This window comes from Malus sylvestris, chromosome 2, assembly GCF_916048215.2.
Source record: "Malus sylvestris chromosome 2, drMalSylv7.2, whole genome shotgun sequence".
Classification (NCBI taxonomy): Eukaryota; Viridiplantae; Streptophyta; class Magnoliopsida; order Rosales; family Rosaceae; genus Malus; species Malus sylvestris.
Window position 1 is genome coordinate 6,577,884 of NC_062261.1, and position 15,312 is coordinate 6,593,195.

Consider the following 15,312-nt stretch of genomic DNA (forward strand, 5'->3'; position numbering starts at 1 on the left):
AGATGAGGATATTAATGATGAAGATAAGGCCTTAATATTGTTGAATTCCTTGCCGGACTCTTATGAGCATTTTGTTACCACTATTATGCATGGTAAAGAAATTGTGAAATTTGAAGATGTGTCAAATGCCTTGATGAATTATGAAATGAGGCATAGAGATAAAAATCATGATAGTACCTCTGAAGCTTTATTTGTTAGAGGTAGATCATCGGAGAGGAAGTCATCTTCTAGTAGGAAAAAATCACAGTCTCGACCTAAAGGAAACTCTAAAGGTAGAAAATCTTTGGAAAGGGATGAATGTGCCTTTTGTCGTAATAAGGGCCATTGGAAGAAAGATTGTCCTAAATTGAAGACCAAAGGCAAAGAAAGTTCTGAAGCTAATGTTGCTAAGGTTGAAACAGATTTTTCTGATTTTGCTTTAACCACTTCCTCATCATTTGATTGTGCTACTAAGTGGGTGTTGGATACGGGTTGTACTCATCATATGACTCCTCATAAGGATTGGTTTTCAAGCTTGAAAGAGTTTGATGGTGGCGTTGTGTTCATGGGAGATGACAATCCTTGCACAACAAAAGGGATTGGTACAGTTCGTTTGAAGTTGCATGATGGCATGGTTAAAGAGTTGATAGGTGTTCGGTATGTACCGAATTTGAAGAAAAATCTTATTTCTTTGGGTACTTTGGAATCCAAGGGCTTCAGGTTTCATTCAGATGGACATACATTGAAAGTTACTTATGGTGCATTTGTTGTGATGAAAGCTCCTCGATGTGGCCATTTGTATTTATTGCAGGGAAGCACTGTGACAGGTGAAGCATCTGTAGTCTCTGAAAATATGGGCACATCTGATTCAGATACTACTAGACTGTGGCATATGAGATTAGGCCATGCCGGTGAGAAAGCTCTACAAGGGCTTGTGAAACAAGGTCTTCTAAAAGGTGCCACGACTTGTAAGCTTGATTTCTGCGAGCATTGTGTCTTAGGGAAGCAAACTAGAGTGAAGTTTGGTACTGCTGTACATCAGACGAAGGGCATTCTTGATTATGTGCATTCAGATGTTTGGGGTCCTACAAAGACTCCCTCTTTGAGTGGTAGACATTGGTTCGTGACCTTTGTTGATGATTATTCAAGAAGGTCTTGGGTCTACACTATGAAGCACAAGAGTGAGGTGTTAAGCATTTTCTTGGGATGGAAGAAAATGGTTGAGAACCAGACTGGGAGAAAGATTAAGATTTTGAGATCGGATAATGGTGGTGAATACATATCCGACCCTTTCTTTAAAGTTTGCAAAGAGGAAGGAATTGTGAGACATTTTAGTGTTCGGGGAACTCCACAACAAAATGGAGTTGCAGAAAGATTGAATCGAACCTTGCTTGAGAAGGTTAGATGTATGTTGTCTCAGTCGGGTTTGAGCAAGTCGTTTTGGGCAGAGGCAGTTACTTATGCATGTCACATCATCAACCGGTTACCCTCAGCTGCTATTCAGGGTAAGACATCAATGGAGGTATGGACTGGAAAACCTTCTTCTGATTATGACTATATCCGTATTTTTGGTTCACCTGCTTATTTTCATGTGACTGAAAATAAACTTGATCCTAGAGCCAAAAAGGCTATCTTTCTTGGTTTTAGTAGTGGTGTCAAATGTTACAGGTTGTGGTGTCCAGAGATGAAGAAACTGGTAATTAGTAGAGATGTGACATTTGATGAAGAAAGTATGTTCAAAGACTCTGAGAAGAATGTGAAAGATGTTCAACAGGTGGAGCTTGAGAAAGTTGCATCTAGTACTTTAAATCCTATTTCCGCTGATGTCGAAGCCACTACAAGTGAAGAAGTTGGAGACCATGAGGATGTTGAAGAAGTTGAACTTGAAGATTCTTTTCAAGTTGAAGAGCAAGTTTCACCTCAAGAGTCTATTGCCAAGAACAAAGGAAAGAGACAAATTACAAAGCCAGCTCGGTATAGTGACTATGTTTCTTTTGCTCTTCCTATTATCACTGATGATATTCCATCCAATTTCGAGGAAGCCATTGAGAGTGAGGAGAAGGAGAGGTGGTGCAATGCCATGGGTGATGAGATGAATTCTCTCTTGAAGAACAAGACTTGGGAGTTAGCTAAATTGCCTAAGGGCAAGAAAGCTATCGGTTGCAAATGGGTGTATGCCAAGAAGGAAGATGCTGATGAGAAAAACAATGTGAGATTCAAAGCAAGATTAGTTGCTAAAGGGTATGCACAAAAGGAGGGCATTGACTACAATGAAATCTTTTCTCCGGTTGTGAAGCATTCCTCAATTCGCGTTATGTTAGCTCTTGTTGCACAGTATGATCTTGAGCTTGTGCAACTTGATGTGAAGACGGCTTTCCTACATGGTGATTTGAATGAAGAGATTTATATGTGTCAACCGGATGGGTATATAGTGAAAGGGAAGGAGAACTTGTTTTGCAAATTGAAGAAATCACTATATGGCTTGAAGCAATCTCCAAGACAATGGTATTTGAGGTTTGATAAATTTATGAGAGGTCAAAATTATTCTAGAAGTCAATATGATCATTGTGTGTACTTCAAGAAGTTGCAAGATGGGTCTTTCATTTATTTGTTGATATATGTTGATGATATGTTGATTGCCTCAAAGAATGTCGAATAGATTGAGAAATTGAAGAAGCAAATGAAGAATGAGTTTGAGATGAAGGATCTTGGTGAAGCGAAAAAGATCATTGGCATGGAGATCACTAGAGATAGAGAGAAGGGTTTGGTCAATTTGAATAAAAAAAAATACCTTGAGAAGTTGATTCGGAAGTTTGGAGTTCATGATTCAACTAAACCGGTTAGTACCCCTTTGGCTCCTCATTTTAAATTGAGTTCTCTACAATGTCCTAAAACTGATAAAGAGAAGCTGCAAATGAAAAATATACCATATGCAAATTTGGTTGGTAGTTTGATGTATGCAATGGTATGCTCTAGACCGGATATTGCTCATGCAGTTGACATGGTGAGTCGATATATGCATAATCCAGGTAAAGAGCATTGGCAAGCAGCTAAGTGGATATTGAGATATCTCCATGGTACTCGAGATGTTGGTTTATGCTTTGAGAGGGATGACTCTGGTATTGGTCATTTTGCAGTTGGTTATGTTGATTCAGATTATGCAGGTGATCTGGATGGAAGGAAGTCTACTACAGGCTATGTGTTTACTATGGCTAAAGGGCCAGTTTGTTGGAGGTCCATTTTGCAGTCGTCTGTTGCCTTGTCTACTACAGAGGCTGAATATATGGCAGTTGCTGAAGCTATAAAGGAGGCCATTTGGATACATGGGCTGATTAGAGATTTGGGGGTTGATCAGAAGCAGGTGGAGGTACATTGTGATAGTCAGAGTGCCATTTATTTGGCTAAGTATCAGGTTCATCATGCGAGGACCAAGCACATAGATGTGCGTTATCACTTTGTTCGTGAAATTGTTGGTGAATGGGAAATCATTCTCCAGAAGATTCCAACTAAAGACAACCCTGCTGATATGTTGACTAAGGTTGTTGGTGTAGCCAAGTTTGTTCATTGCTTGAACTTGGCTCACATTTTGCCTATATAAAGAAGGCGTTGAGCAGTAGGAGTTTTGGAGCATTTGGCTCGGCATGAATTGTTCTCTTGCTAGTGTTTGAGAGTGATTTTTTGGGTCAATTGTGTTGGTTGGCTTATCATGGCGTTTTCGGAACTTGGCCAAGGTGGAGATTGTTGAATTGTGGCCAAGTGGCCATCACCTTTCCTAATAAACAAACCAAAAGAAAAAAAAAAAAGGAAAGGACAACATGATTATGTTTTCTTGTTTTGTGGCCTGTTTTGTGGCTTTTTTAAAGCCATAATTATTTGGTTTTCGGGTAGAAGAAAGGAGGAGAAGAATAGAGGGCTAATTTTTTCCTGAAGAGAGAAGTTAGAGCTACCGAGAGCAAGGAGAGTTGCAGAGAGCCCAAAAAGAAAGAAGAAGCTGCTGCTTTATTGGTTAGTAATCATCCACCAAAGTAGTTGTTGTTATAATAGCTTTGAGCTATATGTATAGAGAAGAAATTATTCATTATATTTCTTCCTCTATTTGTTTCTTTGGTGTGTGAGAGCTATTGGGTGTATTGGGTTATTTGGGTTGTGAGATTGCCAACACTTTGTAAACTCCCATTTGGTTGATAGTGGATTATTGGGTGAGCTCCTACTGCTCCGAGGACGTACTCCAGTTACATTGACTGTTGAGGAACCTCGTTAAAATCTTGGTGTCTTTAATATTTTGTTCTTGCATTTCATTTGATATATTTTCTGTGGATTATCAAGAGTTGGTTCCATAAGGTTTTGGTGCTATCCTAGCACAACAACTTCGGCATTTGCACCACCAAGTTCTCTTTTGAAACTAACCATCTTGGTTTCAGGATCAACTGGAACAACAACATTTCCTCTAACCCTTTCCGTCGTCAAGTTAATATCCCCATCAAGCACTTGATTATCTAGGTGCAAGTCTCCCTGATTGAGAAAACTCCGCTGTTCCATTCCGCACGTGCCCCTCAGTTCTAATACTTAGTGTAGAGATACACCATTTGTAGTTTCTTCTGTATTATCTTCCAAAATTTTACCATTGTCATAATCCTTTGGGTTTTCTAAATCTAAAAGATCCATGCCTTGCGTTAATCATACCAACCTTTTTCTTCTATGCAGATGCTACATGGAAATAGCAAAATCCAGAGGGTTTTACCAACCTCAAACCAAGTACTGTGCAAAATGGATCATCCGCGAAATGAAGAAACGATTTCACATTAAAACAAAATCATATTCATTAGGGTTGAGCAGAAAGAATTAGTTTCATGTCACATAAACAAATTAAATCAGTATAAGAATATAGGAAAGAAGGGCTTATCGTCATAAATAATGTCTGTTAACTTTAATTGACAACCATAATATATTTTTAAACATATAAAAATCTAATCAAATTAAAGAGTTCATGTAAAAATATATTTGGCTGAATGAATTATTTCAAAATATATACAAAGACTTTATATAGAGTCATTCCCTTGATAGAGAATTAATCTAGCCTACATTCTAGTTATACAAAAAGAGAATTATTTTGTACAAATCAATTACAAACTTTGTTTCCTATTCTAAGCCAAGATATCAGGGATCTTGATATCATTGACTTCTCAACACTCCCCCTCAAGTTGGAGAGTGGACGTCAAGAACTCCCAACTTGCGTATAATGGTTGAGAAAGCTTCTTTTCCCAATGCTTTTGTGAATACATTTGCGAGCTGGTGTGAAGAGGGAACTTATCTTGTGACAACTGAACCATCTTGTATCTTGTCTCGAATAAAGTGGCAATCAATCTCTATATGTCTAGTTCGTTCATGAAAAACTGGATTAACAACTATATGGAGTGCCGCTTTGTTGTCACAATGTAGCAAGGCCGATTTTGGATGAAGCAAATGTAAATCTTCAAAAGATATCAAAGCCATGACAGTTCACAACAAGTTCCAGTCATGGCTCTATATTCGGCCTCCGCTGATGATAAAGAAACGGTCTTTTGTCTCTTTGACCTCCAAGAGATCAACGAAGAGGCCAAAAAAACACAATAACCTGTAGTTGACCTTCGTGTCGTAGGACAACCCGCCCAATCTGAATCATAATATGTACTTAAGTTCAAGTTATTTTGAGAAGAGAAAAACAAACCTTGTCTAGGTGTATTCTTCAGGTACTTTAAAATTTGGAGGGCTGCTTCCATGTGTGGTTTGCGTGGTTCATGCATGAATTTACTCAACACGTGTACTGGATAAGTGATGTCCGGCATTGTGATTGTTAAATAGATCAATCGGCCGACCAACCTTCTATACTTTGCCAGATCTTTAAGTAACTCACCAGTGTCAGAAAGCTTAACATTTTACTCCATGGGAAACTCCACTGGGTGAGCTCCCAAAAGACCACCATCTTTCAAAATTTCTAAAGCGTATTTCCGCTGGGAAATAAAAATCCATTTCCTTGAACGTGAAACTTCTATTCCCAGAAAGTATTTCAAGTCACCAAGATCCTTGAATTTGAAACGACTATAAAGGAATAATTTTTTAAGAGTATTAATTGCATTAGGATCATTGCCGGTGATCAAAATATCATCAACATAAATCAAGAGGGCTGTAAATGGTTGCCCTTGCTGCCTTGTAAATAGAGAATAGTCTGCCTTTGATTGAATATAACCAGTGGATTTAATAGCTTCTGAGAATTTTGCAAACCATTGCCGGGAAACTAGCTTCAAGCCATAGAGAGATTTATTAAGGTTTCGAGCAGTGAACTGATTACTTTTACTTTTAATTTGAATTGATTTAGTTTATCAACCTGCTGGGGGAGGGGAATTTATCAAATATAACAAAAAATTAACCCTTAATTTAAAAAAATGTCAGTTTTTATAAAAACTTTCATATTTATTTAAAATCTCACTTAAATAGACATAACTACCCTTAATTTATATAAATAACTAATTGTTAGACTTAATACTTCTTATGCTATAATCTCTAACTAAAACTTTCCCCTTTGTTTTTTCTTTTCTTTTCCAAACGAAGAGCAAAAATTTTCTCTCAATTTTATTTTAATAGATAATCAAGGAAACCTTTCTTTCTCACATGGTTCACAGAAAACACTTTAGTATGTTATAAAAGTGAACTATTAGAGTAAAGAAATAAAAGTAATTATTTTTAATCGTCTGAAATTTAAAGAATTGTACGTACAACCAAAATAAACAATAAAATGATCAAAAGAAAATATTTATTCATAAAACTCCAATTTAAAAGGGTTCTACAAAGTAGGATGAAGTTGAACAGGATTCCTACAAGTTTGTTTATAATGGCCATTTGAACCACATTTTGAACACTTTCGAGTTGATTTTTCTTCTCCATGTGATGGGATCCTCTTTTCTTTGCGCCCACCATATCTTCTTCGTGTAATTGGTGGTAGGACAATTCTTTCACTCACATCATCAGTTACTATCCAATCGGTTTGATCACCAACTGGCCATATAGCTTCTGCATAGACAATGACCAAGGAGTTTGTATTATAATAATGAGAACACATAGGATAACATGAAAGTTGTCGGTGTCTACATGCAGCACAAGCATGTGAGCAAGGGAGTTGGTCAAGATCAAATTGTCGGCATGTGCAACTCTTTTCCTCTAAATTCACAACTTCAATACAAGATCCATCATATACATGAAATAAGTAAGTTGCAATGGGCGATACCTACATGTTCACATACATATATATTACTCAAACAAAAGAAGAACTAAACAACCAAAAAAAATATTCCGCATAAGAACTACAAAAGCAATTCGCAATTAGTGATCTGTAAGAGAAGTGGATGAATACCCTGAACTGCTGCATAAAACTACAAAGGCAATTATATAAATCCATAGCAGCAATTACGTTGAAGTTCACAAGATATGGTTTTTAACTTTTTTCTTGTCAAAGCCTAGGTTTTTTTTTACTTTAGCCTTTTACATTGCAAACATACATTTATTCTTTACTAAACATGGCAATGATGGATAAAGCTACAGATGGGATATAAGAATCGGTAAAATAGTTTAAAAACTTGAGAACAAATGAAAGTGTACCAAAATTAAACAGACAAATTGAACTAAAATCTATTTAAGTGAATTCAAAATACTTGTAATGATAATCCTTGCTTGTTATTTTCTCACACTAATTTGTCTGCCCAATTTGTCAATTGTGTATTCATTTTAGCTGCCTTAGTTCGACGCTCATAAAACCACTTATGCAGAATATTCATTCTTAAATACTTAAGAAATCGTGTGATAGGTAGTTTTCGAGCATCTCTGGTGATTGCATTAAGACATTCAACAATATTTATTGTCACGATGTTGTACCGTTTTCCATCGAAGTACGCACGAGTCCACTTTTCATATCTAGCCGAATTAAGATAAACACCCACCTCAGAGTTGACTTTATATATTTCTGTCATAAGATGATGAAATTGAGGAATTCGATATGCCTTAGTAGCTGTAAAATACAGTTTGTGTGCTCTCTCATGCTTAAAATGATGCCTAATGTTTTGACTTATATGAAATATGCATGCACCATGATGGGCATTGGGGAAAACAGTTGAGAGAGCCTTCTGAATGGTTTCATGTCTATCAGAAACAAACACCAATTCATCAATTTCCCCAATTGCTTCTCATAATTTTGTCAAAAACCAATTCCATGATGCGTCATTCTCTAAATCTCCAACTCCGAATGCTAGAGGGTATATTTGTTTGTTGCCGTCCATGCATGTGGCAACAAACAAAGTGCCAAGATATTTACCCTTTAAAAATGTCCCATCAACCGCTACTACCAGCCTAATAACACTTCTAAATCCTCTTATGCAAGGTCCAAGTGACATGAAACAGTACAAAAAATGATTATTCTCATATGTTTCAATATGTGTTATCGTACCTGGATTTTTGGCTTCTAACACAGCAAAATAAGATGGAAGTAACGAGTAAGATTCCTCTGGTGATCCCCTAACCAACTCCAATGCATGTTCCTTAGCTCTCCAAGCCTTCACATAACTTATACTCACACTCATGTCCTTCCTCATATCTTCTATGATGTCACATGGTCTATGTAGTCGTGATACACCCTCGTACTTAGACTTTATGCATTGACCAATAAGAGAACTACTTGCCTGTCGATGATGGCGATTAATAACGTCTAATGAGCATGAATGCATAGTAATGTATTTTCTGACCTTGAAATATGATGATTGTTGTAATTTAGAAGCGGATAGTTTCCACTTGCATCCATCGCCGACACAACCAACTTCAAACCTTTCTTTGCTTGATCTCTTCACTCTGAACTCGTAATTGTTCTTCATGGCATGAATACCTAACTTTTTTTTAAATCCTCCTTAGTCTCGTACAATTGGCCTACAACTATATCTCCATCTGAATTGTACAGGTCTGCCTTGTCTGATTCATGTACAATATTTGTACCCTTGTGAACATTTGATCGGTTAGAGCTGGGTTCATCAAATTGCACATTAGCAGGCACAACATCACATACCATCCCTTCATGAGGCAACTCATTGAATTCAACACTATCTTGGAACACATTATCAGACTCCATATTTGGCAAATTTTCAAATTCTTCATGATACGATGCATTCTCAACTTCTTGATTTACCAAGTCGTTATCTGAATCATGTAGCACAATATCTTCCAAATCACCTTGAGTAACAAAGTTAAGACCTGTTTGTAATGGGTCATCATTATCTTCTGAAGAAAATACTTTCTGCTTTAATGTAACACACAAGGGAATCTTCCAAGACCTCGAAAGGTTTTCAAAAATAAATGCCCTCACATCATCATCATCAACTATATCTGCAGGCCATGTAGTTTCCGTTGCGTTATATATAACTTTCATACTTATCTCATACTCATTTGGGTCCACATTCACAATACCATGTACTTTCTTTTGAAGCTCTACAAATGTAATTTTGTCTGAAACAAGTAATCCTTTCGTTTTGCAATTTTTGTACGTTGAGTTAGCCCACCTCCCACCATAGGTCACTAAAATTGTCAAACTAGACATTGTCCTAAAAAATAAACAAAAACAATAAGAAAAAAAATAAATGACATACAGACACACCTAAGATTGATATATATGTGCAAATAAAGAGGGTGTTGTGAAAACTGGACTGAATCATGAGAAAGGTTGGACGTTAATATATACATAAAGCATCATGCATTTGTGCAATGGAAGAAGGACCTTGTTGATTAAGGTGACTTCCACTTTTACGCATTGAAAATAATTAAATTAATATTGCTTACCAAACCAACATAAGATGAATAAAAACATAGAAAGAAAAACTTTATTCCGTAAACCCTAATTTTTCAAATATGCATTAAAGAACTATTAGCTTTGCCTCTAACTGATTGGCAAAAACAATTAGATTTGTCAATCTTCCATTGACACAAGAAACCTAATTTTTCTAATTTTACAAAAATTGACAGTTCGTTCTTCAATAAAATTCAACCGAACGAAGAAACTACAAAAGCAAAGAGAAAACATAGACTAGGAAGAATGAAAAACTTAACCATCTACACTCACCTTTGTACGTTTAGGGTTGCACAAAGTCTCCACAGTAGCCGATGCCTTCACTATATCTCCACCATTTTTTAGGTTTTGCCGTCCAAAATATCAATCTAATAGGGTTTTGGTTTTTCTAATTTATTTGGTTTTAAAGTTTAAGGGCATTTATGTCTATTTAAGTGATATTTTGGATACATTTGAAAGTGTTTATAAAAACTCACATTTTTTAAATTAAGGACTAATATTTGGCTATATTTGATAAATACTCCTGGGGGAGCACCAATATCGTCAACCAACAATCCTGTTTCAAGGAGGTGGAGAATTCTGTTGCCGGATGGCTCTTATGGCTTTTACCCTAAGCCTCGAGCACTCGAAACCCATGAAATTTCTCAAGTTGTTGAGCAATATCGCCAGGCTGCCTTGAATGCCATTCGTGCAGGTCTGTTTCTATGTCCATTTTCGTTTCGATGTTTCATTTTTTGTATAGCTCTGAGTCTTATTGTGATCCATTTTCATGTTGTTCAGGTTTTGATGGAATTGAGATTCATGGGGCACATGGCTATCTCATTGACCAATTCTTGAAAGACGGGATCAATGATCGAACAGATGAGTATGGTGGATCGCTTGAAAACCGGTGCAAATTCTTGATTCAGATTGTTCAAGCAGTGGTTGGAGCAATAGGTGCTGATAGAGTTGGGGTCAGAATGTCACCAGCTATTGATCACATGGATGCTGTTGACTCTAATCCACTTATTCTAGGTCTGGCAGTGACCGAAAGGCTCGATAAGCTCCAACAAAACTGGGGCACAAAACTGACCTATCTTCATGTGACTCAGCCTCGCTACGCAGCCTATGGTCAAGCGGAAGCTGGAAAACCTGGTAGCGATGAAGAGGAAGCTGTGTTTATGAGGACTTTGAGGAAAACTTATCACGGTACATTTCTTGCTAGCGGAGGGTTCACTAGAGAGCTTGGAATGCAAGCTGTGGCTTCTGGGGATGCTGATTTGGTGTCCTACGGTCGCCTTTTTATTTCAAACCCTGATTTGGTTATGAGATTTAAGCTTAATGCACCCTTGACCAAGTATAACAGGAAGACTTTCTACACACAAGATCCTGTTGTTGGGTACACTGACTACCCTTTCCTGAACAAATCAAACGGGAAAGAGGAACCGCTCTCCCGCGTCTTTGATTTTAATGTTTTGGAAGTTTTACTTGTACCATTTGGATATTGAATTATCTGGTTCAAATAATTTAGGGTTACCATTTGATATTGAGTGATCTGGTTCAAATAATATAAGGTTTTTACATGATTTTGCTTTTGTTTATGATTGCTTCTGACAAGGCTAAAAAGTATGAGAGAATGCTCTTTTGACTAATTTTTTCCAAAAACTGAAATGCGCTTCTAGGTCGTGGAAGCACTTTGTGATGTGCTTCTTCAAGAAGCAATTCCAAGTGCTTTTAATACAAATTTGTACGTGCTCCTTTAGCAGAAGTTGTTCTTTCATGATCAATTCTGAACAAGCTAATTGGTTAATGTTTTATAGACTTGAGAGCTTGAAAATACAAGATGAAATGGAGTAGAAAGCTCACAGAAAAACTCGGATATGTGACTTTATTAATGCATGTATATTAGATTTTGTTGAATCATTAAAATACAGGATACACAGGTTTCTTGTTGGGATAAAATATTCCGAAGTTTTGCTCCTCTTCGCTGGGTTTCTGATTCTCATTAAACATTGCAAAGACGAAGCCTTCTATGTAAGCACCGGGTCTTTTCGGCGTTCCTACGTTCGAGGTTATATGTCTTACGAAATTTCTAACATACGTCCCAGCAAGTTCTGTATCAGTGAAATCTCCGTTCCCAGCAGATGGCCAACCACTCTCGGACACCACCACGGCTACATCGGGTCCCCCGGATTTCTCTATTGCTGAGAAAAAAGCATCAACTGTGGCATCAAATAGGTTGTAATAGCTCAAGTTCCCATCTTGTAACCAGGGTTTTGTTGCCGTAAATTGAGCGTAGTCTAAGGGAATATCGGAAGCTTTTGACGCATAGGCAAAGTAAGGATACACGTTGATCATAAGGGGCGACCCTTGATAATTCAAAAAGGGACAAATGGAAGCCATGATACCGGCAGCCTCTCCGCTGAACTGACCGGCTGAAGGTGGATATGAAACTCCCAAGGCAGTAGCTGGCAAAACAGTGGTCACCTTTAGGCTTTGGTAGTGGTATTCGTCGATGGTGTGCTGTAGATACTGCATTACTTGCCAAACATAGCTGCCTAATTCCCCGGGTATAACCTCGTTTCCAACGGCAATGTAGTTGAATTCAATGTCATCTATGTAGGGCTGTACATTGACAGCAAACCATTGATCCACAGCTTCTTGACTTTCTGACAAACTGGCTAAGTCTTCGTTAGGAATGCCTAGCACTATGGAGATTCCTTGCCCCATCAGCGCTTTGAGTACCTCCGGATTAGGATTGAACAGCCTCATCTTGTTAATATGGTTGTCTTTGAAGAGCTGAACCACGTCTTCGTGAGAAGGGAGGTTATCCCCCAACGTCCCATAGTTAACACCGATGTCAAATGTCATCTTAGCTTCCACAATTTCTATGTTGTGGTTGTAAATGGTTGCTAGGAATGATAGAATGAACGCAATCCATTGCGAAACTGCCATCACTTTCTGATCACTACTGAGTGCCTTATAATATAAAACCTGCATAAAATGTACATAATAAACTGATGAGAGACGGAACAGAAAGCTAAACTGTGGAGCTAGCTAGCAGTTTAAATATATATAAACTCACTTATAGGTTGTATATAGACATTTAAACATGAATTGGTTGCTTCATTAAAAAGTTTTATCAAGGATTTCAAATGGTAGAATCAACAGAATAACAGTAATACCCTCAAAACTGAAAATTGTACTCTACTATTACACTACGGCCAGTTGATCGTATCTTTCGAAGGAAAAAATAAGGTATGAATAAGGAATTGCATGCTGATACATACTACCTCAAGCAACACTGAGCAGATTAGCGGCGTGCTGTGTTTCTTCCGGAAGGATTGGATTAACTGAGGGCTGATCCAGATGATGAAAATGGAGTCAGTGGAAAGTGTCCATTCCTCTCTTTATATATATGTTTAAATGTTCTGCAACAAGTACAGATTCAACTAATTGGAGATAAGAACACAATTTTCAGGGAAAAATGGTGAATTAGGAAGTCCACAAATTAGCTAAGATGTTACAACAAATTTTCACGAAACCTTACCATTTGCTTTGGTTTCTTTGATTCGTTGAATCCCCATCACCACTCATCATGTTCGTCACAGATTTTCATTTATTTGACTTTTGTTTCCTTGTTTGGTTAATTGCTTACTTCTTTAGTTTTACCCATTTAATTGTATTATTTGACTTTCAAAGTTACCTTTCTTAGTATGATTGCCGGAATCAAGTGAGTCCATTTTGCTCACACATGTGTGGCCTTATCCCCTTCTAAATTAAATTATGTCGTGTGTCTAAAAACTAATTTTGGGAAGTCATTCCCGATAAAAGGAGAGATTATTGAATTAATTTCGAGGATAATTACTTAAGTAATTGAGTTCGTTTGGATATGCGTTTAAAATAACTGAAAATGCTTTTGATGAAAATGTTTTTAGAACAAATCCTTAGTAAAAATGAAAGTAAATTCTGAAAAAAGCACTTAAAATGCTTCTCGGAGGAAAGTGCTTATTGGAAGAAGCACATAATTGATGTTTCTTGCAGAAAGCACTTCAAGTGCTTTTGGAATCCAAAAACATTATTTACTGTAAAAGCCCTGCCCTGATTCAAGAGTGTTGGAAATTATACATTATAATATGAAATATTGTAATATATAATTTTAATAATTGAATGAAAAATAATGTTAACCAATTTCTTAGAAAGGTTATGTTGTTTAGGTGTATTCCCATGATAAGTGATGTATACTTAAAAATGAAAAGTTACATCTCTTTAATAAGTAGAAATTGGATTCTATATAAACCCATGAAACCATTGGTATTAAATATAGAAAATTAGAGTTAATTTTTACTCTTGAGAAATAGGGTTTCCCCACTTTGTTTCTCAAATAATTCGTGTGTCAAATTCCGAGTCGTGTCTTGAGAGTACGAAATATATAAAGTTCGCCAGAGTCCGAAGTTGAAGTGCTTTGACTTCGGATTATAGATTGTTGAATCTTGGGAGATGGACGTCTACCGAACTACAAGCACAAGAGTAGGGGCGAAATTCTATCTTTGGGGCATTGCATTTATGCAAGCCTCAATCTCCAAGTATGTCAATTTTTCTAATTCTATCTCTAGTTGTTTATATTAATCTTGTATACTATAGATGTTGTTAATTTCCTTTATTATTATTATCATTGGAATTCTTGTGTTATTTTCATATTTTCTAATATTGCTCCAACAATCTAAAGATAGAAATTTCTTTAAGCAATAATTAGAAAAAAATATGGATTTAAGAAATAATTATATTGAGAAAGTAGGAAAGAATGATTTGAATATATGTTATTGAAACTGCCATTTAAAATTTAGACTTTGAAATGCATGCATATTGCTGTGAAGATATTGTTCTTGAATTTCATTAAGAACGAAATGGGCAGTTTGTTAAGGGATTGTTTATTTAATGTTTTTGCCATTTAACGTTATTGTTGTTGGTTCAATACTCTAAAAATTAGACACTGAGAATGGCGATCAGTTATTGTGTATTGTGATTGGTTTTGCCAATTCTAAATCTCGCCAACCGTTGTGCCTGTTAAATGGTTTCTCAACAATGTTGTTATGGAGTGATTCCTCTAAGAGAATCAAATTGATATACAGTATTATGAATCCCATTATTTAACATGGAAGATGTTGGCTTCATGATCCAGACAAATCTTGTCTTGATAGGGAAGATGCAAACCACTGCATGTGTTTCAACGAAGCCATATCTGGGCCTACGATGCACAGACACGGCACATCGGCCGCGTATCGCGTGTCGGATACGCAAATGGACACGATACGCCTCTGATACGGTCGGATACGCGTTGGATACGTATCTGGATCAACGGATACGGCGTTTGATAGATGGATACGGGTATCCGACGGTTTAGATACGGGTATCCGACTGTCTGGATACGGATGAAGGACACCTCGCGAAGAAGATGACGCCGTCGCACGGAGACGACCCGATCTGGTGGAAGGACA

At 37.0% G+C, this 15,312-nt stretch overlaps 3 protein-coding genes across 4 annotated transcripts in view; 1 reads left to right on the forward strand and 2 right to left on the reverse strand.

The window, feature by feature from the left end:
• LOC126606713 (12-oxophytodienoate reductase 3-like) overlaps positions 1-11,364 on the forward strand; it is a 35,879-nt gene extending 24,515 nt beyond the window's left edge. The window contains exons 5-6 of one of the 2 annotated variants that reach the window (XM_050274108.1): positions 10,405-10,529; positions 10,616-11,364. In XM_050274108.1, the coding sequence (XP_050130065.1) occupies positions 10,405-10,529; positions 10,616-11,322 (832 nt within the window). In that variant the 3' untranslated portion in view covers positions 11,323-11,364. The remainder of the gene's footprint in view (positions 1-10,404; positions 10,530-10,615) is intronic. The other variant, XM_050274103.1, reaches the window with a different exon arrangement.
• Positions 1-15,312, reverse strand: part of LOC126606769 (probable glucan endo-1,3-beta-glucosidase BG4) — a 50,137-nt gene that overhangs the window by 15,117 nt on the left and 19,708 nt on the right. The gene's annotated exons all lie outside the window — the stretch shown is intronic.
• Positions 11,694-12,769, reverse strand: LOC126606782 (probable glucan endo-1,3-beta-glucosidase BG5). The gene has a single exon (XM_050274175.1). It carries the CDS (start codon positions 12,767-12,769, stop codon positions 11,738-11,740), a length of 1,032 nt encoding a protein of 343 aa, XP_050130132.1. The 3' UTR covers positions 11,694-11,737.